General features: G+C 48.9%; 1 protein-coding gene across 2 annotated transcripts in view; it reads left to right on the top strand.

The window, feature by feature from the left end:
* RPTOR (regulatory associated protein of MTOR complex 1) overlaps window positions 1-26342 on the top strand; it is a 1825560-nt gene that overhangs the window by 1714311 nt on the left and 84907 nt on the right. For both annotated transcript variants that reach the window (XM_085617419.1, XM_085617418.1), the window contains one exon: window positions 13001-13128. In XM_085617419.1, coding sequence (XP_085473545.1) covers window positions 13001-13128 — 128 coding nt within the window. The remainder of the gene's footprint in view (window positions 1-13000; window positions 13129-26342) is intronic.

Below are 26342 nucleotides of genomic sequence, written 5' to 3'. Positions count from 1 at the left end.
GTGAAGTTGTGGTTGATCGTCCACATATACTTTCTGATGGATACTTCTAACCACAGATTCTTCACCTTGTGAATACCACTAGGTGCCGGACTGGCATCAGTGATTTTTCTCTGCAGTTCCTTTGTGTGTCAATAGGTGGCATCATGTGGCTCTGCATCTGGTCCGCCCTGCCCCAGATGTGACGTCGGGTTCCTACATAACTGCCACTTGTGCATATTGGTGTCAGTTCCTTTATTTACACACCTTCAAACACTGATCTGGAGTTTGCTCCCTCGAATTCTGCCAGGCCTAACAGACGTTTTTCTTCAGAATTGTGCAAGGGACATGCCCCTCCTAAAAATACAGAGTTTGAACCTTGTAAGGGTTGCCACAAAAAATATATTGGTGACAGACCCTCACGAGGTTTAACTCTTGTGTCTGAGCGCCTCACACGTTTTGACGTTGTGCGACAAGTACCCAAAGATGAATTTGAAGGCAGTCAGGGAGTGTGAAGCCAATTTATATGTTGTAGAATCCCGACAAAAAGTTAGTAAGGCCCAATCCCACTCAAACTGGATAACGCAAACCCATTCTCATTCCAGAGGCCAACTCCGTGACCTATCTTCTTCGATGTCCAGGGAATCAGGTAAGTCGAAGAAGAAGCAGCACATGAAGTCTAAGCACGACTCCCCTTCATCCCGTCACTCTCTGAATTTGCACAATGCCTCGGGTACATTCAGGCTGCGAACCCAGTCTACGGCTCATCTGCGGAACTGGTTCCTGCCTTTACTCCGACGTAGTCCAGGTTCTCAGGCCTATCAGCGACATTTTACTCTGAAGCACTTTAGATTGTTGCCTACAGTTGTACACTATACTGGGGTTGCCCTGAGTCAATGCTTTGGAAGCTAGTTCCACCAACTATACATGTTTTGGGTCATAGGACAGACTAGATAAACAAAAGAGAGCAATTGAGGCTTTGGCTACCATAGCATCTATGGCTCAAAGAAAAACTGCTTTGATAACCTCAACAACTCTACGCAAATCCACTGGGGGGTGTTCTTCTTGAATGAGGAGGATTGACCATGGACCGGTGGGTTCGAAATAGCAATCTGAAGGATAAAAGTGTAGTGCATCAGGAGTCAGCCAACAGGAGTCCACTGTGAGGAATAATAAATACAATGTTAAATGCTTACTCCTGCATTCTTGGGGCATGGGGTAACTATTTGCAGGAGGTGTTCAAGTCTGTTGTTTGGGCTTCTCAAAATACTTTTGCAAAATGTTATCGAACTTGTCTCAAATGCCAGGTTGAAACATTTTTTGCAAGATTGATAGATTACTGTTTTTTAGGTAGATTAGACTTTTGTTTGCGTATCCAAGGCCCTTCCTTTTAAGTGGGTTGGGCATTGCTTGAGAGGCAGGGCTAGGGAGGGGGTGATAATCTTTTAAAGATAAAGAGTCTGCACCGGACGTAGTATTCATTAATATAAAAGGGCAGGAATATTCGGTAACATTGGCAATGCGGGGTACTGTATTCCCTCTTAAGATTCTTTATTGCCTGCAAACCTCACTGTCAGTCCTGGATGTTATGGCCACTACTGGAACTGAATGGACCAGGCCCTTTATGTGCTCTGTAACATAATCTCTGATTGAAATTCCATGATGCCAGTTTGATACCTAGAACATCAGTGCCATCCTGCGATGACATGGCAATCTGTATAATTTTCTTGTGTCACAGTCAGAATCTTCTCAGATATCAATGTTTTCCAAAGGTGCATACATTATCTGAAAGAAACACGTTAGTGTTCGATTCTTTGCCTTAGAATATTCCCAGGCGTCAGACTGGATCCAGAAAGTTTTTGCTAGCAGTACCTCTGCGCGTCAGTAGGTGGCGTCGTGCGGCTCCGCGTCCGTCGCTGGCGTCGTTTGCACCGAGATAACATCACGGGGACACATGCGCGCTGACGTCAGTTCTTTCTTTTTCCACGCCAGTAAGCACAGATTCGGTTAGAGCACACACCTTAGTCCCTTTTTGACAATCTTTTTGAGACTTTTGTCTCCTGTAAGTTTGAGTCTACTCTGGTGCACGTAGGGATGCCTGATTTTAAGTCTTGTGGGGCCTGCCGTCGCAATATGCCGGTGGCGGACCCCCACGACGTCTGTCTCTACTGCATGGAGAGCGACCACGACTCCCGGTCCTGTATGGACTGTCTGGTCATGGCCCCGAAGGCCTTGAGGTAGCGGTGCCGGAAGCTGCTTGAGGTCCGGCACTCGTCGCAACGCTGTTCACGGTCCAGGGGCTGCTCCAGAGAATGCTCGTGGGTCCATGATCATCGTTCCTCGGGCTCCAAGTCTTCACCCTCGGATTCAGGTAAGAGACGACACAAAAAGAAGTCGAAGAAGCGTTGTCGCTCTCCGACGTCCCCCTGTCGGTCCACGGATGTGGACGAGGGGGACAGGGGTTCTGCCCCTGCGGCTCCTTCGGAGCCCGGGAGTCCCGCGGCCTAGCTACCTTTTCTGGGTCCGTCGGCGACTCACGCACAGGTGCAAGAATTTCTTGCTACCATGCACCCCCTGTTTAGGCCTCGGGCTCCCGCCGGCGTGCCCTTGGGCCCCACGGTCCCGTGTCAGGATCCTGTTGGCGCCGGCGGCTCTGGCCCCGGTGCCGCAGAATCCTGCGTCGCTGGCTCCGGCCACGGCACCACAAGGTCCCCCGCTGCTGGCTCCAGCCCCAGCGCCACCCTCGGCTCTGCCTCCGGCGCCGCAGTGGATGCCATTTGTGCCGCCCCTGCCCAGGTACCAGGACAATTTTGGCCCTACCTGGGATCTGCATTGGGACACGGCGCCGGTTTGGCCCCATCCGGCGCTGTTCCTGGCGCCGTTTGTTCCTTCAATGGTCCCTGCTCTGCCGCCGCAGTCTGTACCACATACGGCGGAGGTGGAGGATGACTGGGAGGGTCCGAAGACCCTCTTGCTCGTCATTGTGACTCTGAGCAGGACTGGATGGACGAATTAGAGGAGGCCGGCGGCCTTGATGTCTCCTCTGACACAGGATTTGCCTCTCCTCCGCCTACCATGAAGGAGGGCACTTCTTATATGGTGGTGCTCCGTTGGGCAGCTGAGGTCCTCAACCTTGCTCTTCCTACGGTGGCCCTAAAAACTAGTCTCCTCACTGAGGTGCTCCTGACGGCGTCCACTTCGTCGGAGCCCCTGCTGCCATTTAATGATGCCCTCACTGACGTCTTATTGGACACTTGTGGCGGCCAGCCACAGAGGCCCCTGTGGATAAGACCGTTGCCAGGCGTCATCGCCCGACGCCGGGTGACCCTGCCTTTCTGACCTCTCATCCTACGCCCGAGAGCCTGGTCATCCAGGCTTCGAAATCCCAGAGTGCCTTTCCCACGGCTCTGCCGGATAAGGACTCTTAAGAAGCTGGAGCAGTTCGGCAAGCGGTTGTTCTCTTCAGCCAGCTCAGGGCTGCGGTCGGTGAACACCGCCTGCCTATTGGGCCGCTATTCCCACACGGTGTGGGATACAGTTGCACAGGTGTTGCCTCAGTGTCCTGAATAGACCCAAGCTGTACTGTCCCTAGCTGTTGCCGAGGGTAAAGATGTGGCTAAGTTTGCCATTCGGTGTGGTTTGGACACCGCGGACTCACTAGGTAGAGCAATTGCTACGACTGTGGCGCTCCGTTGAGATCTACCGGGTTCTCGCCAGATGTCCAAAGCTCACTCATGGACATGCCCTTTGATGACACTCGCCTGTTTGACAAAAAAGCCGACAGTGCGCTGGAGCGTTTTAAGGACTCGCGGGCCAAGGCCAAGTCCTTAGGTCTTGCAACAAAAAGCCCAGCCCCTCCTGGTTTTCGTTCCTTTCGTGGCCACGGCAGGGGCGCCCAGGCACGTTCCTTAAGCAAGCCTGTGCAGACCAAGCCTCAGTGCGGACGCGGTTTCCCCAGGGGCGGGTCTGGGAATCCGCGTGGGGGTCAGTCCACCTCCGCCCCGCTGCTTCTACCTCCAAACTTCCTAATCCGAGCTTTGGGGGGCACCCCACGCCAGTGGGTGGCAGGATCCGCCATCACCTCCCCCACTGGCACGCTATCACTTCGGACAAGTGGGTGTTGCAGATCATCCGCAAGGGTTACTCCCTTCCCTTTCAGTCCACCCCTCCAGCCATGCCACCTCAGTACCACCGCATGTCGGGGGAACACTTGGCCCTTCTCCAGCAGGAAGTCACAGCCCTCTTGGCCAAGGGGGCCATCGAGTGCGTTCCTGGGCCAGATGTAGGGAGTCGTTGTTATTCCCACTACTTTCTGGTCCCCAAGAAGGACAAAGGGGGTTTGCGTCCCATCTTGGACCTCCGGAACGTCAACCGCTTCCTCCGGAAGGAGACGTTCAAGAAGTTGACTTTGGCTCAGGTCTTGTCTGCTCTCGATCCAGGAGACTGGATGGTAACGTTAGACTTGCAGGACACCTATTTTCATGTTCCCGTCCTGCCGGCCCACCGACGTTACCTGCGGTTCTTGGTGTGCCGTGAGCACTTTCAGTTTACCGTGCTCCCCTTTGGACTTACCAGTGCCCCTCGGGTGTTCACGAAAGTGATGGCGGTGGTCGCAGCTCATCTGCGCAGATCGGGGGTCTCAGTCTTCCCCCATCTAGATGACTGGTTGTTGAAGGCGGGCTCGTCCCAAACGGTCGTCTCCCACCTCCAGACTACGGCCAACCTCCTGCATTTGCTGGGATTTTCCATCAATGTGCCGAAGTTGTACCTGAATCCCTTTCAGAAGCTCCAATTCATCGGAGCGGTTCTGGATTCGGCGCAGTTTCGGATCTATCCTCCCGAACAGCGGATCTGGGATATTCAGGCTATGATTCCGATCTTTCAGCCTCTATCCCGGGTTTGTCAGGATGGCCCTCCGGCTCCTTGGCTGGATGGCCTCCTGCATCCTGTTAGTGCAACATGCCAGATGGCATATGCGGGCTCTGCAGTGGGACCTGAAGTTTCAGTGGGCACAGCATCAGGGCAACCTGTCCGATCACGTCCAGATCTCGGAGGGCACCGCACGTCAATTGCAGTGGTGGCTCACGAATCGCGATTGGGTCAATGGCAGATCCCTCTCCCTTCCCCAACCGGAGTTCAAAGTGGTGACGGATGCGTCCCTCCTGGGATGGGGTGGCCACATGGGAGAGGCGGAGATCAGGGGCCTCTGGTCTGCGGCGGAGTCCCGGCTCCATATCAACCTTCTGGAGCTGCGGGCGATCCGACTTGCTCTGAAAGCCTTCCTTCCCTCTGTCCGGGGACAGGTAGTGCAGGTGTTCACAGACAACACCACCGCCATGTGGTATTGCAACAGACAGGGCGGGGTGGGGTCGTGGACCCTATGTCGGGAGGCTCTGCGCCTCTGTACATGGCTGGAACATCGGGGCATGTCTCTGGTGGTTCAACACCTGGCAGGCTCCCTGAACGCCATGGCGGACGAACTCAGCCGCAGATGCATGTTGGATCACGAATGGCGTCTGACCTCGGACGTGTTGCAAGGTCTCTTTCTGCAGTGGGGAGAGCCTTGGTTAGATCTATTCGCCACCGAAGAGAATGCGCAATGTCATCAATTCTGCGCGTTGGAATTTCCAAGGCGGCACTCGCTCGGAGATGCTTTTCGTCGCGAGTGGAGCTGCGGTCTGTTGTACGCTTTTCCGCCTATACCACTTCTGTCCAGAGTGCTGAAGAAGATCAGTCGCGACCGGGCCCAAGTCATTCTTGTGGCTCCGGATTGGGCAAGAAGAGTATGGTATCCCGAGCTACTCAGTGTGGCAATCTGTCCTCCGATCCAACTGCCTCTTCGGGAGGATCTTCTGTCGCAGCAGCAGGGGACGGCTCTTCACCCGAACCTGTCCAGCCTCCACCTCCATGCGTGGAGATTGAGCGGCGACAGTTGACAGCTTTTGACCTTCTTGCCGAAGTCTGTGATGTTTTCTTGGCAGCCAGGTGTCCCTCCACTAAAACGGTTTATGCCGACAGGTGGAATAAATTTGTGGCATGGTGCACAGCGAAGGCTGTGGATCTCCTTCCTGCCCCTCTTTCAGAGGTTTTCCTGTTCCTCCTTTCTCTGGCCCAGCAGGGCTCTGCTCTGGGCACTATCAAGGGCTATCTCTCGGCCATTTCCGCCTTTTTAAGGCTTCCAGATCAGCCTTCTCTTTTCAAGTTCCCTGTTTGTCAGTTTTTGAAAGGCATTACACACACGTTCCCTCCGCTCCCCTTTATAATGCCTCAGTTGGACTTGAATCTTGTGTTGACTTATTTGATGTGCGCTCCCTTTGAGCCGCTTGACAACTCTCCTTTACGTCTTCTTACCTTAAAGGCTGCTTTCCTGGTTGCTATCACCTCTGCCAGAAGAGTGAGTGAGCTCCAGGCTCTTTCTTCTCAACCTGCTTTCCTTTCTGTTTATCCGGACAAAATAGTGTTAAGGACCCGTCCTTCTTTTCTGCCCAAGGTTGTCATGCCCTTCTACATCGGTTAGACCATCACTTTGCCCACCTTCTTTCCGCCTCCGCATCCTTCGAAAGAGGAAGAGAGGCTCCATCGTCTGGACCCAAAACGTGCGCTCTCGTTCTATCTGAAGCGCACACAACAGTTTCGGGTGGATGATCAACTCTTTGTTGGCTACGTGGATGCCAAAAAAGGTCGGGCTGTGCACAAATGATCCATCTCTCGGTGGGTCGTTCTGTGTATTAACGCCTGTTACTCCTTGGCTAAAAAAGAGCCTCCTGTGGGACTGCGTGCCCATTTTACTCGGGCGACAGCAGCCTCTACCGCTCTGGGACGTCGAGTCCCTTTGCAGGATATCTGTCAGGCAGCTATGTGGTCCTCGCTGCATACCTTTACCAAGCATTATTGCCTTGACAGCCAAGTCCGGAGAGACGGCTTCTTTGGCCGTTCTGTTCTCCGGGATTTTCTGGTGTGATCTTAGTTCGCAGACCCACCTCCGGGGTTTGTATTGCTGGGGTATCTATTCGAAGGTAAGGAATCTAACACTAACGTGTTTCTTTCAGATAAACAAGTTACTTACCTTCAGTAACGATATATCTGTAAGAAACATTAGTTAGTGTTAGATTACTTACCGCCCCACCCATCCTCCCCGTTCTGCGAATTGATTTCTAGGGTTAAGGTCATCCCTTTTAGGGCCCTAGTTTTATGCACCAGGGGTCAGTGTCTTGCATGGCTCTGCATTACTGGCGCGGAAAGTCGTGTACAGAGCTGACGTCAGCGCGCATGGGTGGCGCCTAAGTAGTCTCCGTGACGTCATCTCGGCGCATAAGACGCCAGCAACGGACGCGGAGCCGCACAATGCCACCTGCTGACGCGCAGAGGGACTGCTAGCGTAAACTTTCCGGATTCAGTCTGACACCTGGGGATATTCTAAGGTAAGGAATCTAACCCTAACTAATGTTTCTTACAGAGATATCGTTACCGAAGGTCAGTAACTTGTTCTTCCTTTGCTTATATCTGGTATTGTACTTGGCCACACATCCATGTTTCCTTTCCTCCAAGCTGGTTTATTTTAGTGTGTGTAGTACAGTTAATACTGCTCTCCCTGGCTGGTCGTCTAGAAAGTCAAGTGAAGCTCCTCTCTGACAGGATGCCAATCCAATGCTAACTTCCCTAAAATTAATAGCCATTACTCTGATGAGTAACACCCTGAAGAGACCTCACCAAATTAAGAACTGAGTGCCCTGGGCAACTTCAAGTTCAATTTCCTCATTAAAATCCAGGTACAGAAAAGAAGCACCTGGCATCAGATAACTAAGTTCCATAGAGTGAAGCCTTCCCCATGACTAATGCTTCAGAGCAGCCACCCACGTGTCCATCCGGTCTTACCTTGGCAGACAATACTTTATTGGCCGGAATTCCAGACACCTGCCTGTCTATGCTGAAGTGTCTTTCTGGTAGCAATACACCCCATCAAAGGCCTTCAGAAACTTCACATAACACCAGGGTGTATCATCTACGTGGGCAGCACAGTTCGCAGTTTTAAAACCAGAATGCAAGAACTCCGGAGGGCACTCATCAATGGTGATGACAGGTACCCCATGACTGAACACTACCGTTCCACACATACTGGTCCTGTCAAATTCTGCTTTTTTGGCATCGACCACATACCCCCCAACAACAGAGGGGGAAACCGAGAACTGCCACTTAGAAGGGCAGAGGCCAAGTAGATCTATAGACTTGATGCGGTCAAGAGGGGACATAACACTGACCACGAATTCCACTATTTCCTGAGATAAGTACTCCCACCACGCATCCGTGCTGCAGGATGCACACACGACCTGAGGGCTTCTGTCTCTGCGCCCCACGCTTGCTCCTGCCTGCCAGTGTGCGTTTTTATTTCCCTTCTTTATTGTTATTTTTATTGGACTTAATTGTCCTCCATTTGCTTGTCTTGCGTCTTCATTTCCCCCTCTTTTACATATATTTTCATTCATCTTCCCTTTTGACGTCTCCTTCTTATGCTTCATCTCCGTATGCCCGACCTGCACCACATACAGGTTCTGCCACGATGGGCATCCCATAGCATCTTTGCGACCACACCTCTATAGGGTCCATCTATTGACTACAGATGCGGGCGGACTTTTCCTCTCCCCCACCCCTTGTCCTCAAGCCTTCGGCCCCAGCTCACTGGGACACTGGGGTTTCCTGATTGGTTGCTTGATGACCTGCATCCACTTGTACTGACGCAGCCCTTTTCTACAACTCGTCTTACTAAGCACCTCTTGTGTTGAAACTGCCGTTCCACCAGACCTGGCTCTTGAGACATGGATTCATCAGCCCATGTTTTTAGGCACTATCAGCCCTCACCCCATCCTTTCCGTGCCGCTTTATTCCACGTACACTTGTACGTACACTACGTTTTCCCGCGTGGTCTCAGCATATATAATTGTCAGTTCCTTTATCGGCAGACGGCAGCTTCCGGCCTAACAGGTAAGATTCCCTCCAGGAATCATCCGCACCGCAGACAGCCGAGACTGTCTCTTGTCAGCCCACTTTTTCATTCTACACCAGCAGATTTATAGCCCACTTCAGAGTAGATCGTATCTACTTTTAGGTTATCCCGGCTGCACTTGTGATATGCCATGACTTACTCAAGCCTTCCCAGCTGCGTCCCCCCAACGCCCCCTGCTTTGCTCTGCTCCGCTCCCTCAGCAACGACGTACTTTATCCGTAACAATCGCCTATATTCACAGGCCTTCCTTCCAGGCCTATGCCCCGTCATGACAGGCGACATTCACCAGGTGTCCCCCCACCAACGCTCCCTGCGTTGCATTACTCTCTTAGCAACGGCGTGCTTCACCCTTAACAATCTCTTATATCCACAGGCCTCCTCCAAGACCCATGACCCGTCACGATAGGCGGCACCAACCAGGCACAAGTAGCGGCTCCGGGTCTCGGCCACTCGTTTTCCTCATTGCGGTACACGACGCACACAGCATATGATACGCCGCATACTCTGCTCTTGCCGGCCTTTGATCTCCGCCTCACCCTTCTGCTTTTCGACACGTCTCCTCACTGGGCCCGACCAGTCGCGTCACCCACTTAACTTATCTCACACTATTGTGTGATTTATGTTATTCTATCGCGGACTATGTCTCACACCGCGGACGCCACACACACCGTTCATGCCGACCTTTGCCTCCCTCCCCCCCCCGCCTGCCATTTGACACGGTTCCCTACTGGGCCCACCGTGCCACTTCACCTACTTAGCACAGCATACCATTATGTGGCTTAATCTACATCTGGCATGTATGTTCGGAACCTTTTGTCTCAACTGTTCACGCCATTGGGGCTTTTTCATTGGACTATGTCACCTATGATCTACCCTTCCCTTACTCCTATTCACACAAATTTTTACCAGGCCGTAGAGTGCCATTGTGCCGTCATCCTTCCCCCCCTTTTTGGCCTCCATCATCCTCATGTCTATCAGAACACGAGACGCATGCTCTCATCTCGCCCACCACCGCGCGGCCACCACTCATACGTGTATTCACCAACTCTGTTTTATACTTTTTATGGTTTCCTACAGATCAATAAAGCGCCGGCCCTTATCAAGGAGGCCCACGTAGACACATTAGTTTGTGCACATCTACTACTAGATTGACGACAACTACACACGACGGATAGAGCTTACACAACGCTCTCACGGAACTCCAGGGGGAACCTATGATCCCTTCTCCCCAATCTCATAATCACATTTTGGTACATATCAACTAACATTTATATCTTTGATTGCCATCATGTGTTACCTTAGACCGCGAGTGTAGCCAACTGTTGTTCGCGTCTCCCAGCCTTAGTGAACCACTGGCTTAGCGTCTGTTTTCCCTTCCTCCAACTGACCACTAACATTGGAGGGTTTATATCCAGTCCAGGCGTCAGGCCCTACACATGATTTTATTCATATCCAACTAAGGTTATTTAAACAAGCAGCACATTGATATTGGGAGGGATCTCTCTCACCTTCCAACCTAGACGTGACACAATGGGGGCAGATTACCTTTAGTCACAGAATATGTTTGCAGCTCTGTCCACAATATTGTTACATAGGCCTATGCAGATTGCTGTTCACTACATGCAGATACATATGACCCTCATAAATATGTTTTCAAATGTTTTTATATGTGAACACATTACTTACTCTCAGCGCCAGGGTGTGACAACATACCACATGTTCACACTTGTAGTGATTTTTTTTATATCTGTTTGTTTTTTTATAATGTTCTTTGGGCACCACTTGTCTTGCCCCCCCCCCCGCCTCCGCATCCTCCGACCAATATGACGTGTACTCCCCACATGTCACACTCCCCTCTCCCCTTAGTTTCCCCTTTCCCTTTCTATTTGCACTTTTGTCACAAAAGTCCTGTGTCAACCTTGTTAGATTGTGTGTCTGTATATATATTTGTGTGTTTCATATTGACATTTACAGCCCTGAAGAAGTTCATTTCATATGAACGAAACACCTTGGCTGGTATCGTTTATTGTTGGAAATTCATGAAAAATAAAAGGATCTACTGAGACAATATTACAAGACTTGAATGATTTATTGAAGTAGTGCACCACGCCAACCTTTTGGTACATTGTGTCTCTGCCTATCAGTTGGCACCCAACGACGGCAGGTGCCGGAGTTACTTCTGCACACACATCTGGACGAAGTGTTGAAGTAGCTATGAAGGGAACACATCAGGGAGTGCAATCAACGTGTCCGCCGTTGTTCGCAATTGATTTTCAAGTTATAACACCAGGGGCTCCCTGGAATCCTTTCATCACCAGCATTACTTTCACCTTGTGCTGCGTTGCCTACAAAGCTGTTAGCAGCAAACCCATCTTGGATGGCACATAAAATAAAAACCACTGCAGGTCTAGGTATTACTTGCAACATCATAAGACTGGTTACCAAATAAATGCAGGAAAAATACCAAATATGATGTCTTCTGATACTATACATATGTGGTTAGAATTCTATCCCTGTCAATGCCCTTTGAGCACCATCTCCCTTCCTGTCCAGAAAGAAACTCAAGACTATACATGCTGCCTACAACCAACTGGATCGGGAGAGAATATATTTTTGTTAATGACAAATATGCTTGATTACCACCTGCATCCATTTACATGTAGTGCCTGTGGTCAAACTTAGCCTTCAGTTTGGATCAAATCATGATTTTGTCAAGAGAAGAGTCTGTGAGATAGCTAGGTGACTAGTGTGCTCTTTTGTGGGAACTGGTTGTAACTGGTTTGATTGCCAGTGCTGCCAGCATAAGCCTTTTATTCCTGTGAAGTCAATAAAATAGATGCCATTGACCTGGTTAATGATAATTAGTTATTTAGGTGTCAAGAGACAACCTAGTTTGTAAAATACTTCACCTGTGTAGGCCCTGATACCTTCTGTTCGTTCTTTGTAGAATTAGGGCCACATTGTATCCTTTTCTGTCCTTTTCAGCATGCAAGGTGTTTTCAAAACCTATGATGTGCTAATAGAGTAGGTGTTGTCCTGAGAATGTGCATGCAGTGCAGTAAATGCTTGCTGTGATCCCATTCATTTCAGAATGAAAGTAAAGTGCCCATATCCAATGTTTTGCCAGTTCAGGAAATGGGCTCAGCATATTTTCAGGTTCTCAAAGCCCTCAGGCGCCAAGTATGTCTACTAATCTCCTCCATTATAGGAGTGCTGTTTGTGGGTTGAATCTGCAGTCCAATTTGGGTTCAAATAAAGGAATCCTTCTTGGGAGGTTGAGTATGGGGAAGACCCCTTCATTGACGTATCCAAATGATGGTTTAGGGTCAGAATGCATTTGTTTGCTGAAAACCCAGACAGTGAGCCCTAGTGGCTCCGTTACATGCGGTATGGCGCAGTAGGAGTAAGATATAAATTAGCTTCCTCTGTTCTTCTCTCACCAAGCCCTTTGGACTGCCCTAGTGTCAGCACTGTCCTTACCATTCGGGTTCACTGCTAGCAGAGGGTGAGGCAGTGCAGGTCTGTTCATCACAGCAAAGGAAGACTCGATCACTTCCATAAGAGAAACAGCTCATAACTTGCTCCCCAAGACTCAAAGCATCTACTCTCATCTGGCAAACCACGAGAATAGAGGTCAACCCCCCCCAACCCCCCCCCCCCCCCCTGTACTCACCGGAAGATTGAGACTCATAAAGGCATACAAGACTTCCCTCTGTCCACCTGGCCAATCGGATACTTACCACAGGACTACTGGCACCCAGTCTCTGCTCAGGCAAGGGGATACCGGTCATTTAATTTACCCCCACTAGGCCTTGTACAGTACTGTTATTTGAGGGCATATATATATATATATATATATATATATATATATATATATATATATATATATATAGCTGACATTTCTAAAGAGATGTGCAGACCAGTCACCACAAATTTGGTGGAGGGGAATGTATGGTCTAAAATGTTATCAAAGAGAAAGCTGGTACAGAATCATCCTTAATGCCTGCCTTCTGCTTCTTTTAGGATATCCCTACTGGGGCAGACAGCTGTGTGACTAGCTTGGCCAGCGACTCTAACCGATCCCTGATTGTGGCTGGTTTGGGTGATGGCTCCGTACGAGTGTTTGACCGGCGCATGGCTCTCAATGACTGGTGAGTACAAAATCTGTGGCCTGATCGAGGCCAGCTTGAGAACTCTTTCGAAGGCTGGGCATATTCATATCAGCATATCCATACAAAAACTCTTCTCCAGCTCCTGCCCGGTGCTGGAGGAGAGTTTTTATACAGCTATTGTGATGTGGATATGGGGAGATTGTCAGCCTAACAGTCCAATCAGAGCAAAGAGGTTCCAACTCAAACTTGAATAGTTTGTATCATTGAGATGGAAGTGTAGCATTCATGTGACCCCAACTACATGATGCTCAGTACAGACGAGAGGAGGTCCGTGGCCACCGTTTATCATTGCATCCCTGTGTGACTGGTGTTTGATGTTGAGTTTTAATGTAGCGCTGATAGGCCATAAAGAGTGGCAGAGAGGATAGGAAATTACAGAACATCTGAAGATGGGAGGGATATAACATAATGTGTGCAATTGTATGGCAGGTGAAAGCTAAATATGTTCTTTGTTCACAGCAAGTCATTAAAGTAGCATTTAAAATCTAGACACATTGAACTTCTGAAGTGACTGATGTATTGTTTAGAATTTGTGGATAACTGCGGGGTTTGTAAGATATAAACAGTTGTAAAAAAAAGCAGTTGTGGAGTAAAAATGATATAGTTCGTACACAAAGGAGACTTGGACTGTGCTTGAACTTTGTGATATAGTGTTTAGGTTTAGTAGCGGTCAAACTGACAAGCTAAATACAATTGAGTTCAGTATCACTACAGCGGTAGAGCAGGAGTGGGAAGTTTATTGTCAGCAGGGTAGGTGTATTGGTATGAACACTGAGGGATTCCAGGGCATGTTTAATAGATGATTCTTCAGTTTGGCTTTAAAAGATTGTAGTGAGGTAGAAAGAGTTATATGGGTTGACAATTCATTCCCGATCCAAGTGGCATTCCCTGAGAATGTATGCTTATTCTATCATCGAGTGAATGAGGGGCAGTGACAGCTGGGTAAGAGATGGGAGAAAGGGTTGTGAGACAGCAGATGTGATATTGGGCGACGTGTTTCATAGGGGTAACGCAGCAGGTGGGCAGTTAAGAACACTGAATATTAACGGTGGGACATGACTCTGATTACAAATGTAGTGTTTAGCAGGGACAGAGAGCGAACTCAACATGTGGCAGTGAAAGGAGATAGAATAAGCAAGAGCCAGCACAGTCACAGGCAAGCAGTTGAAGGGTAATCAAAGTAAGGGGAAGGAGCTAGAGAGGAAACTGTGAAGAGAGGGTTTGGTCATAAGTTGAAGCTGGGGTAGCAGACTGGCTGTGACTAGGAAGCAGGGAGGAGATCGTGGTAAGCTAGGAGGCAGAACTATTAAGCTAAAGGGGAAGGGGTGGGCCAAAAAAAAGGCAGCTTTGAAAGAGCTGTGAAAAGGGCTTGTGACATGCAGGCAAGTTGCATGCGGTGTGGGGGTAGGAACCCGATTGATGGATGTTCACACCGGTAAATAACTACAAAGTGTGGTAAAAAACAGAAGTCCTGTTTGAACAACTGAAATGCAATAAAGGACACAAACTAAACCCTTCATAACAGTCACATCACAGGTGCATGATGGCTACTTCTAACCGCTGGGTCCTCACTTTTAGAATATTCACAGGCATCAGACTGGATCAGGAGATTTTTCCTCTTATGCTCTCAACATCACCATTAGGTTGCCCTTAATGGCACCCTGGTGACTTCATACTACCCCAGAAGTGAAGAAGCAGAGGCAAATACAAGTGCCGCCCTGCACGTTGATGTCAGTTCCTTTCTTTCTGCGCTCTTCAACATGGACCCAGAACTTGTTGGTTTTCTGACTACTCCAAACTGTTTCAAAGACAATGTGCCAGGAAATATGTCTCTTCCCCCAACAGAAACGTCAGGATTCAAGTCGTGCTGGGACTGCAGGAAACAGATATCAGGCACAGACCACATGACATCTGTCTATGGTGCTCTGGCCACAACTCGAAGTTTTGTGCCCTCATCCACATGTTGGCAAACAGGGAGCAGGAAGAGAAGCTTTATGTTGCAGAGCACAAGAAGAGGTCATGTTTGAACAGGTCTCTCTCTAAGACACTGGGCCATTCTCAATTGTGGTCATATGTTGAGTCTTGTGTGAAGTCCCATTCCCACTCAAAGTCATCCAGTTAGTGAAAGTCGAAAATGTGTCATAAGCGCAAAAAAGGCTAGCTGGACTTGTCCCATTCCACCACTCGAAGTCTGGCGAGAAGTCACCAGAGCATTACTTGAAGTGTTCTGCTTTGGGTCTCAACATTCTGTGAATTACCCAGTCTGTTGTCAAACCTGCAACAGATAGAGACCTTCAAGGAGGCCGTGCTGCAAATATTCCAGACATACTGGCTCCCTCTGGTGCACCTTTGGGCTCAATTTGGACCTCTCCAACACTCACTCTCCCAGCACCAGGTGCCACCTCGGGACCCCTTCCTGAGCCCATGCGTCTGATGTCCAGACTTCCACTGCAGCAGCAATGTCAATGCCAGTTCCTTCAGTGCCGGCACCAGTACTAGATCCAGTCGTGCCACCTGTTTCTGACCCAGAGCTAATGACAATCCGTACCAAGACTCTGTTGTGCTATGAATTAACTAAGGCGCAACCAGCGGTTATGCAGCCAGAGCTTCAGACTCACTATGCCAGTACTATCAGGGGATAGAGGACATAGGACCTCTTCGGCTATGGCTCTGAAACAGTCCAGGCCATACACAATGTCCCTCACAACACAAATGATGATGATGAGGTGAAGGGCAGTCTGCTCCCCCATCATGGCAACGATGAAGGGCTGTATTTAGAGACGTTCAAAATGCTATTGTGGTAGGTTCCTCACTTTAATTTGAGCAGGGGATACTCACTCACAACAGCTGCTGCTGCCGCAGGCGCTGACCTGCCGCCGTCGCAAACGCTAACCTCTTGCCCTGAGTATCGGGCCACCTGTGTTGCTGCTGCTGCTGCCTACCCGGAGACTACAATTCCCGCCAACACCAGCGGCCAGGACGCCGCCTACGTTGCTCCAGCGCCTGGTGGCGCATAAAAACACCTGGGAGCTCCGCGTCGCGGGACGCGCCGGGAGAAGCCCGGGACAAGGGCGGGACCGTTTCAGGCCGTCAGAAGCCGGAGGAGGCTGGGCTGGGCAACATCCCTAACATCTAAAGTTATTGATTGGACGATGAGGTATTGCCGATTTTTATCAATAACTGGACATGCACATACATTGAAATAGTGTTATGTTACAATGTTAGTGTTATAAATGTCTATATAGTTTAATTATTTTGTGATTGTGTTGTACCCTGGGATTGCAATTGTATACTTTCGGCTCTTTTTATCCCTCGCACCCCAGTAATTATGTGCATAATTAAGATGGGGAAGCGGGCTTGTACTGTGAAGCAACAAAATCTTGCTCCCCCAACAAGTATTTCTAAACCTACATCTATAGATAGAATGCTAGAGAAAGCATTAGGAGCAGTGGCCACAGAAATAGAACGTACGGAGCGGCACCTTTCGATCACCCCAAATTTAGAGCTGAGCGCGCAAGTTTGTGATACGTTAATTGACATACGGGCAACAGACTCCGAGTCCACCAAAGACAAATTTATAACCGAGGTGATACAGACCCTGGATCTCTCTAGAGATGTCATCCCCCAGTGCCCTGGTAGAAAATGTAAAGAAAAAATAAAACACAATGTTAAACCACCTATAAGAAGGAAAAAGGGGCAGGAAGTGGACAAGGAAAAGGGCAATCAGGGTGGGAATCACATTGAGGCTAGGCCAGAACCAATTAATGATCAGCCCGTATGGGTTTCATTGCTGGTGACGAATCTCCAGCAGCAAATAAGAACTATCATTAAAGAAGAATTAATTCCTGTAGTGGCAATGTTAGATAGGCTGTCAGCAAAGTGGAACGGATGGGCAAAAAATAAAGAGACGTCTAAAGATATAACTAATATTGCCAGTATGCCGTGTGCTCAGGTCCCTATGAGCAACGTGCAAGTTGGGCCCCCCATAATTACCAAAGATCCTTGCAGTTCGATAACACAAGAAAAATCCTCAAACGATAGGGGGGAAAATGATATCTCTGCGGGGCAATGCCTAGTGACAACAAATTTGGCGCATCAGGACTGCCCTCGGTTGGCAGGGAGAAGGACACTGGAGGACACCCCTAGGTGGGGGACGATTGATATCCCCTCAAATCAGGACCGTAATGATCTAGATCAAAAAAATCAAACCTATTGCCCCCCAATTATAAATTTGCCGCCGGAGTCTGTCCCATATGTATTGGTACTTGCAGGGGCCCCAGAACTAAGAAAGGGATTAATTGAAACACATCAAGAGCTAAAACACAAAACCATTCATTAACTCAGGCCCACATCTCCATCAGTCAAGGGCATTGGTTAGCAAATCATAGTGATTTTGGTTATGAGAACACCCATGAGATATTAACTACAAGAAGGGTAGGATGGATAGGCGAGCACCACAAGGATATTCATGGGGATTGCGTAGTAATTAATTTTAGAAACCCAAGCATTATTGAACAAATTTTAGTGACAGAATATGGGAGGAATAGGGGGAGTATTATTTTACTCCCTTTAGGATATTTCTATCCCCCAATAAGGCCTTACCACCAAGATCATTTCTATCAGTTGAGAAGGAGATTTCCTCCTAAAAGAGCGGTACCCCCAAAGCCAGGCCAGCTGCTGCATAATCTTCCAATTTTTAATATTCCAACTGGTAATTGATTCAGTCCCCTTGAGGGAGTGGACTGACTGAAGGGACCCAATATAACTAATAATGCGGGAATAGCCTCAATAACATTAGACCTAGAGAGTCAGGGTAGTCTTATAGGGCCAAATTGTGAGTTAGAGGACGGATTGACAAGAGGGAGCATGAGCGGCTCCCGAAATCTAAACCACCCTCTCTCTCGGTTTGACCACTTCGAAAACCTTGAACAACCATTGGATCTAGAGCCAAAGCCCCCCGATGCTGCTGAATTAACAAATGCTTCTTTAAATCAGCCAATACTGGTGCCCCCATATAAGAACTCATTGAATACCCAGGCAACAAGGGTTTTGTCTTGGAATATTGCGTGACTAAACAGTAAATTAGATGACCCCGAATAGGGAACTTTTATTGATTATTTTGAAATCTGCATGTTCCAAGAAACCTGGGCAAGAAGAGAGGTTTCCAAATTAGGCTATGCTAGTTTTAACATTCCGGCAACCTCGGGGGGGGGGGGGGGGGGGGGGGAGGTGAGACCATCCGGGGACCTTACAACCTGGGTGGGATCTCATCTGGGGTGTACAGCGGTTCAAATTGACACAGGGTCAAGTGACATTTTAACCGTCTTGTTACGGTTTCCTTTAAAGCCCCCTGTTGTCTTAATAAATGTATATTCACGATCCTCTCCCAATGGCAATAAATCCAACACAGTGGAAGAGTTAACTACTTTCCTAGGTTCTATTGACACTAATCAGATGATTATAGTAGGTGGGGACTTTAATTGTCAGTTTGAGCCGCTAGAGGGGTTCAATCAATCAATCAATCATAGGCATTTATAAAGCGCACTACTCACCCGGAGGGTCTCAAGGCGCTAGGGGGGGGGGGGGTCCGCTACTGCTCGAACAACCAGGTCTTGAGCTTCTTCCTGAAGGAGAGGTGGTCTTGGGTCAGGCGTAGTTCGGTGGGGAGGGCGTTCCAAGTCTTGGCGGCCAGGTGGGAGAAGGATCTACCTCCTGTTGTTGCTCTGTGGATGCGGGGGACGGCTGCGAGGGCGAGACTGGTCGAGCGGAGGTGGCGTTTGGGAGCGTAGAAGTTGAGGCGGCTGTTGAGGTAGGTCGGGCCTTGGTTGTGTAGGGCTTTGTGTGCGTGGGTGAGGAGCCGGAAGGTGATTCTTTTGTTGATCGGGAGCCAGTGCAGGTCTCTCAGGTGTCTGGAGATGTGAGTTCGTCTAGGGACGTCGAGGATGAGTCTCGCCGAGGCGTTCTGGATCCGCTGGAGTCTCTTCTGGAGCTTGGCGGTGGTACCGGCGTAGAGGGCGTTGCCGTAGTCCAGTCGACTGGTGACGAGGGCCTGGGTGACTGTTTTCCTGGTCTCGGTGGGGATCCACCGGAAGATCTTACGTAGCATGCGCAGGATGTTGAAACAGGACGAGGAGACGGCGTTGACTTGTCTGGTCATGGAGAGGGAGGAGTCCAGGATGAAGCCCAGGTTGCGTGCGTGGTCTGTCGGTTTGGGTGCGTTGCCCAGGGCGGGGGGCCACCAGGAGTCGTCCCAGGCGGAGGGTGAGGAGCCCAGGATGAGGACTTCCGTCTTGTCTGTGTTCAGTTTCAGGCGGCTGGTCGTCATCCACTCGGCCACGTTTTTCATCCCTTCGTGTAGGTTGGCGGTGGCGGGGTCGTTGGTCAGGGAGAGGATCAGCTGGGTGTCATCGGCGTAGGAGATGATGTTCAGGTTGTGTTGGCGTGCGATGGCCGCAAGGGGGCTCATGTAGACATTGAAGAGGGTGGGGCTGAGCGAGGAGCCCTGAGGGACGCCGCAGGTGACTTCCGTGGCTTCTGATCAGAACGGGGGCAGGCGGACTCTCTGTGTCCTTCCGGTGAGGAAGGAGATGATCCATTCCAGTGCCTTCTCCTTGATCCCGACGTTGCTGAGGCGCTGCACTAGGGTGCTGTGGCAGACAGTGTCGAATGCCGCGGAGAGGTCCAGGAGGATGAGGGCCGCTGTTTCTCCGTTGTCCAGCAGGGTTCGGATGTCGTCTGTGGCAGCGATGAGGGCGGTCTCGGTGCTGTGGTTGGCCCGGAAGCCTGACTGGGAAGGGTCGAGGGAACCAGTCGTCTCGAGGAAGGCTGCCAGTTGCTTGTTGATGGTCTTCTCGATGACTTTGGCTGGAAACGGGAGGAGCGAGATGGGGCGGTAGTTCTTGATAGTTTGATAGTTTGTTTGATGAGGACCACTTTTTGAAAATCCCAGAGTCAGGATGTCCAAAAGTCAAAATATGGTCCCCACTAGTGATTCAGATGAGTTGTCTCACTTTGAGACACTCCCTCCGAGCTTGCAATGGGAGCTCTCTATCCGAATCATCGAATGGTTATACGTTCCATAGCAAAAATCGTGGGTCTATATTAGACTATATTTTTATTAACTCACATTTTTGGGATAGGATGATGGATTTTAAGATAATCCCACGTCTAGATAGTGACCATTCTGCACTAGTTGTGGAACTTAAAGCATTGAATATAGGGATCCTGTCAGTTACAGATAACCCTTCTGATTCTAGGGTGGTGGTTTCGCATTGCAGGAAGAGAGTGAAATGGTCAAATTTTAGCCAATCCGAAGATAGATTGGCCAGCTTATATGATGTCTTGTTACCGGTTTTTACAGATGCGTCCAACTTATGTAGCCTGATTAAGGAGGGTATAGATCTACAGCAGGCCCAATTGAATCAGGATATATTAGGAAAAGTCACTTTTGAATTTTTTCCCCCAAATAAAATCTTGAAACAAGATAAGTTGCCCCCCCACCCTTGGTACAATACTTCTTGCCGTCAGGCTAAAAAGGCTTTAGTAATATCTATTAAAGCCAAAGATCGCCTCTCAATACGGTCGGCAAGAGTAAATTATAAAGCAGCTACACAAGAAGCTAAGCAAAGGTGGGAAGAAGAAAATTGGGCCACAATGAAAACTGCCTTAGGAGACAGAGACATGAGGACATTTTGGGGAATTGCTAATTCTGGTACAACCACCCTCCGAAGTGCGGTTGAGCCAAACCTAGACGAACAGGTTTGGCGGGAGCACTTCGAAACCTTGTATGCTAAGGAGCCCGGTGATGATTCTGTTTATGGCTGTGATCCATCAGTTCCTTGTCCTGCAGGTAATTGGGATTTAATGCCCTTGACTGATGGAGATGTGGGCCTGAGCATAACCATAAAAGAAATAAAGGTCGCACTAGCAAGAATAGCTCCGGGCAAAGCTCCAGGTTTGGATAAGATACCTGGAGACCTCTTCAAGAGTGAACCTGCTATTTGGGCTCCATATCTTTGGATGCAATTATGCAAGGCATGAAGATTCCTCCAAGCTGGCTTGGTGCGGAAATAATTCTGATTTTTAAAAAGGGCTCCCCACTCCTCCCAACCAACTATAGACCTATAAGTCTAATAGATATTTCCCCTATACCCATTAACCGTGGTGTACGCCAGGGGTGCGTGCTTGCGCCAACTTTATTTAGCCTCTATATTAATGGCCTGATTGATGTCTTGCTTGTAGAAAAAGATCTTGACGCCCCCAAGTTAGCCTCCTGTAGAATCTCGGCAATGATGTTTGCCGACGATACCCTATTGGTAGCTAAATCGCCTAAGGGGATACAAAGGGTTTTGGATAAATTTGAGATGTTCTGTAGAGATAGAGGCCTAGAAATAAACCTACAGAAAACCAAATTTATGGCATTTAATTGCCCAAAAAGTACACGCCCTAACCCGTCTTTAAATGGTAAACCCCTTGAGAGAGTGTCATCCTTCGTGTATTTAGGCATTACAATCTCCGAGTCTATGGAATGGGGGGCGCATATTACAAAATCCACGCTAAAATTAGCACAATCTTCAGGTGGCATCATGAAGGTCTTTAATAAGTCCAGCAAAAGAATTGTTAGTCCAGCAATAGAAATCTATAGGGCTCAAGCGAGAGGTGGGGCTTTATATGGCGCAGAGTTATGGGGCCACCTAAATTTGAAAAAACTAACACAGGTGGAGAATCAATACTCAAGACAGTTATTTAGACTACCACGTAGTACCCTGTTGGTCCCGCTACGTCTCGATACAGGTATAACTTCAATAGCTGAAGTAGCGAGTCTCAAGCCTATAATGTATTGACGCCGCCTCTGGACTTCCCCCGAACTCATATCCTACAGGGAGGAATTACTAGAGGTACTGATGGTACGGGGTGCTGTGAAGATTCCGTGGCTCGACCACATAAAATCTCTGTTACTTAGCATGGGTTTAGCATGGGTTTAGGGGATTGTTGGTCTGAACCTGAGTCAGCCTGTCTGCTAATATCTAAGGATTATATGAAGGCATGCTATAAAGAGTACAGACTGACTCAACTTCATACCCTTTCTGGGACTGGGAAACTCACTAGTGTTTTTTAGAAATAAAAGATTTTCCCTGCTTTGAGTCGGCAATAGATCTCATAACTCCACCAGCGGCTAGGAAGCTCTATTTACAATACAGATATGGGGTGCTTCCACTTCGCTGCTTTACATCTAAGTGGAGAGACCAACAAATGATTCAGTGCCCGGCATGTGACTATCCTGAGGAAACTGAGTTTCATGTTTTTTTTAGCTGTTTAGGCTATCAGAAGGCAAGGAGACGTTGGTTGGTCCAGATTTGTGGGAATCTTGGCAATAGGCGCTGCCTCGAAGTATTTAGGATACTGAAATCTGATTCAAGCATCCCAATAGTACACTCGGTTGCAGGTTTCTTGTTTTCAATGTGGTGCACTAGAAGGGTTTACCTGAGATCTCGAAATAATGCATCGATTGCCCTTTAGCAAGTGTGATAGTACAGTAAATGCACTAATTATTTTTGTGATTCATGTATAGTTTTACATTCAAGAGCTTTTGCTTCTTTTTATATATATGTTTTTTTTAGCTAATTTATGTATTTATTGCACCGCACACTTTTCAATGTCAATTGTGTAACCCTTGTCCAATCTTATATCTCAAAATCCAATGTAATATGAAAATGTGTGTACAATTACCATTGTTTTTATCTTTTCTCTTTTAATTATGACTGGCAGCATGATGTAATTGTAGATGTAAAATGTTTGCTGTGTGTTGTACTTTTTAGGTCATTTTGTCCGAAATAAAGTCTTTTTGAATTGAGATTCCTCACCAGAGACGGACCTGGACTTACTACCTAATTCACCAATTTACGAAAGTTCCTCTTTTTTGATAGCCTCAAGAGTAGCAGAAGTGCTATACATGCAATTGTCTAAGCCATATTTGGTCCCTCTGGTCAGCTGGCTTGTGGCCAGACTGCATAGACCAACCCCAGATGACTCAGACTTATTGAGAAGACAGCCAGCCTGAAATCCTGGTGGTGCTGGGTTTCACTAGTAAAGTTTATCTAAGTGCTCGAACTTGGCATAAATATGTTTTCCTCAGCGAACCTGGCTTTTCGTGATTTTAAGGTGGTGTGCTTTCTGGGCACGCACACCCATCCCTTATGGGATATGGCAAGCAAAAACTTGCCAGCTGCTCCAGAGAATCTCTGATACTCACTGCCATAGCGATTCAAGTTGGAAATACCACAGCAAATATGTATCTGATAGAGACTCCTGGCTGGATTCCTTACCTTAGAATTATCCCCAGGCGTCAGACTGGTTCTGGGAATTTTTCATGAGCAGTACCCATGTGCGCCTGTAGGTGGCATTGTTCAGCTCCGCGTGGCGTCGTCCGCGCCGAAAGATATGTGCACGGTACCTACATAGGTGCCACCCCAGCGTGCTGTCTGTTATAAATCACTCAAGCTCTTTGCCACTCGATGTGCGACTCCGTTACAGTCTCAATCCCGATCGAGAGGAAGGTCCCAGGATCAGTTTCGGAGCCCAAGATCCTCATCACATTCAAAGTCGTCTTCAGATAAGTCTCACAAGAAGAAGAAAAGTAAGAAGCTGAAGAGGTCTTTGACTTTGTTCCTTCTGTCGAAGTCATCTGACTAGACAAGGGAGCGTCATCATTAAAAGGCTGGCTCCGCAGTTGAGCCTGTGCTTAGGCCAGCTCTGCGATTCCTTGAGTTTCTGGGAGCCGAGGAGCAACCCCCGCCCCACTTAGTAAGCTCTTTGAGGCTATGCTGCGCATATGTGGATGGCCTGTTCCTGCTGGTGCACCTTTGGGCCTCAGCGGGTTAGGGAGTGACCCAACTGGTTCTCTGCCTGCGGTTTTGTCCCTGGCTCTGGTTAGACCCCGTGGGTACACTGATTGACCGGTGCCGGTCATACCACTTCTACCCTCTCCAGCACCAGTCTCGATGCTGACAATCCTGGCGCCCTCCTGCGGCGCCATCCCTATTCTCATCCATGACTCCGACATGGAGCTGGAGCGGTGTTGTCCGATGCCGACTCAAGCGCTGACTCGAGGCATTCCTTCCAGGCCCGAGCCCTATTCCTACGGGCTGGCACTCTAGTAGGATGAGGAGGGGGTCACTTGACCCTGAAGAATACCAGCCCCTAAACCCTAGTATGGACTGGTGTGAGGAACTGCCGGACGTCAGCAGACTGGACACCTCTCCAGATACTGGCATGGTCTCTCCTCCTACCGTGGCTACAGATGAGGGAGCCTCTTTTGTTATGGTGGTGAGAAGGGGTGCCAAGGTCTTGGACTTTAGCCTACCCTCAGTGACAGTTCCTGGATCCTGGAAAGGATAGATTTGATGCTGATCTGCGCTGCACCACTTACCAAAATGCGGAGAAAATACTATTTGAAAGTTTCTAGATCCAGTCTGGTGCTGGTGGATATTCGCAAGGTGAGAGACCTAAGGTTAGAAGTCTCTCTCAGAACTTTCTATCTTGCTGGTGGGATTGTCTATCGGGGGACAATCACCCCAAGGATAGACATGTGGCATAACTACTCTGAAACACTGGAGTGGTGACTCAGCCTTCTCTTCGAACATTCTAAGTCCACTTAAAAGAAACTTGGACATCCTCTGAAAACCCGGTTCACCACATATTGGCGTCCCTTTTATGCGCTACACTAGTGCCAACAGTACTGCCTAGGCAGTGTGGTTTCCTGGTCAGGGCGAAAAGAACAAGTTAACTTTGGTAATGCCTTATCTGACAGAGACTCTATCTAGCTGCAGATTCTTTACCATAGAATTATCCCCATGTGTCAGTCTGAATCCGTTAATATTTCGTATGTAGGTCCCCTGCGTGCCGAGCACACTGACGTCTGTTTCATTTTGCTACTTTCCACGCCAGGAGTGAGGAGCCATGAAGAACACTGACCATTGGTGTGAAAAACTAGGTCCTTGAAAGGGGAACAGCCCTGGCCCCAGATATCCGTTCACAGGTGGGGGAGAATGGGTGGGTCAGTAAGGCATCTGTGCCTAGATAGAGTCTCTACCAGATAAGGCATTACTGAAGGAAAGTAACTTGTTCATCTGATTGAGACTTCTAGCCGCAGATTCCCTACCTTAGAATAGATACCCAAGCAATACCTCCCCAGTAGTGGGTCTGTGAAACTGTTACACACTACAAAGTCCTGCAAGGCCGAACGAGCAAAGTGCTTGTTCCAACGGACATGACTGTCCAGGCAGTAATGCTTTGTGAACGTGTGTGGAGAAGCCCACGTTGCAGACAGGTAGAAATCCAGGACCGGAAATCCGTGTGCTAACGCAATGGTCACAGCCTTCGCTCTGATGGAATGAGCGTGCAAACCCTCAGGGGTTGCTTCCTGGCCAATGTGTAGCAGATCCCCTGGTAGAAGAGTAAGACATCCGGCCAGTGGGTGCTCCAAATTGTGCAGAATGGTTCTCTTCCCTTTCCGACCACTCCCCCCGACTTACACCCTGCATCGCAATGCCTCTCGGGGGACCCCTTCTCCACCCTCCAAGGAGAAGTTCAAGCTCTGTTGGCCAAGGGAGCCATAGAGAAGATGCCAGCGTCAGAAATCGGGCCTGCTTGCTATTCCTGTTACTTTCTGGTGCCTAAGAGGGGTGCTCTATGAACTTTCTTAAGAAGAACATCTTCAAAAAAACTAACCCAGGCCTACGTTCTGTCCGCCATGGAAGCAGGAGACTGGTTGGTGGTGTTGAACCTGCAGCACACGTATTTCCACATACCGGACTTGCAGTCCCACTGATTCTATCTGAGTTTCAGACAGGCCACAGGCACTTTCAGTGCCCTTCGTCCTTATCAGTGCATCTCAGGTGTTTATGAAAGTGGTGGTGGTGGACACAGTCCATCTGCAATGTCTGGGAACACCAGTATTCCCATACTTTGACATCTGCCTGCTAAAGGCAGGCTCACCTCAAACAGCTGTATACCTTCTCAAGCCAACGGCCAACCTGTTGACATCGTTGGGTCTTTCCATCAATGTGCCAAAGTCACACCTGGCTGCTTCGCAGAGGTTCCTTTCATTGGAGCCATTCTAGATACAGTGCTTTTCTAAGCAACAATACCTCAACAAACTGGGCAGAGTGTGTTCGTGGGTCCTGTTCCCGGAG

Source organism: Triturus cristatus, chromosome 7 (genome assembly GCF_964204655.1).
Source record: "Triturus cristatus chromosome 7, aTriCri1.1, whole genome shotgun sequence".
Lineage (NCBI taxonomy): Eukaryota > Metazoa > Chordata > Amphibia > Caudata > Salamandridae > Triturus > Triturus cristatus.
Note: the sequence above shows the minus strand (reverse complement) of the source record. Positions and strands in the feature narration are given on the sequence as shown.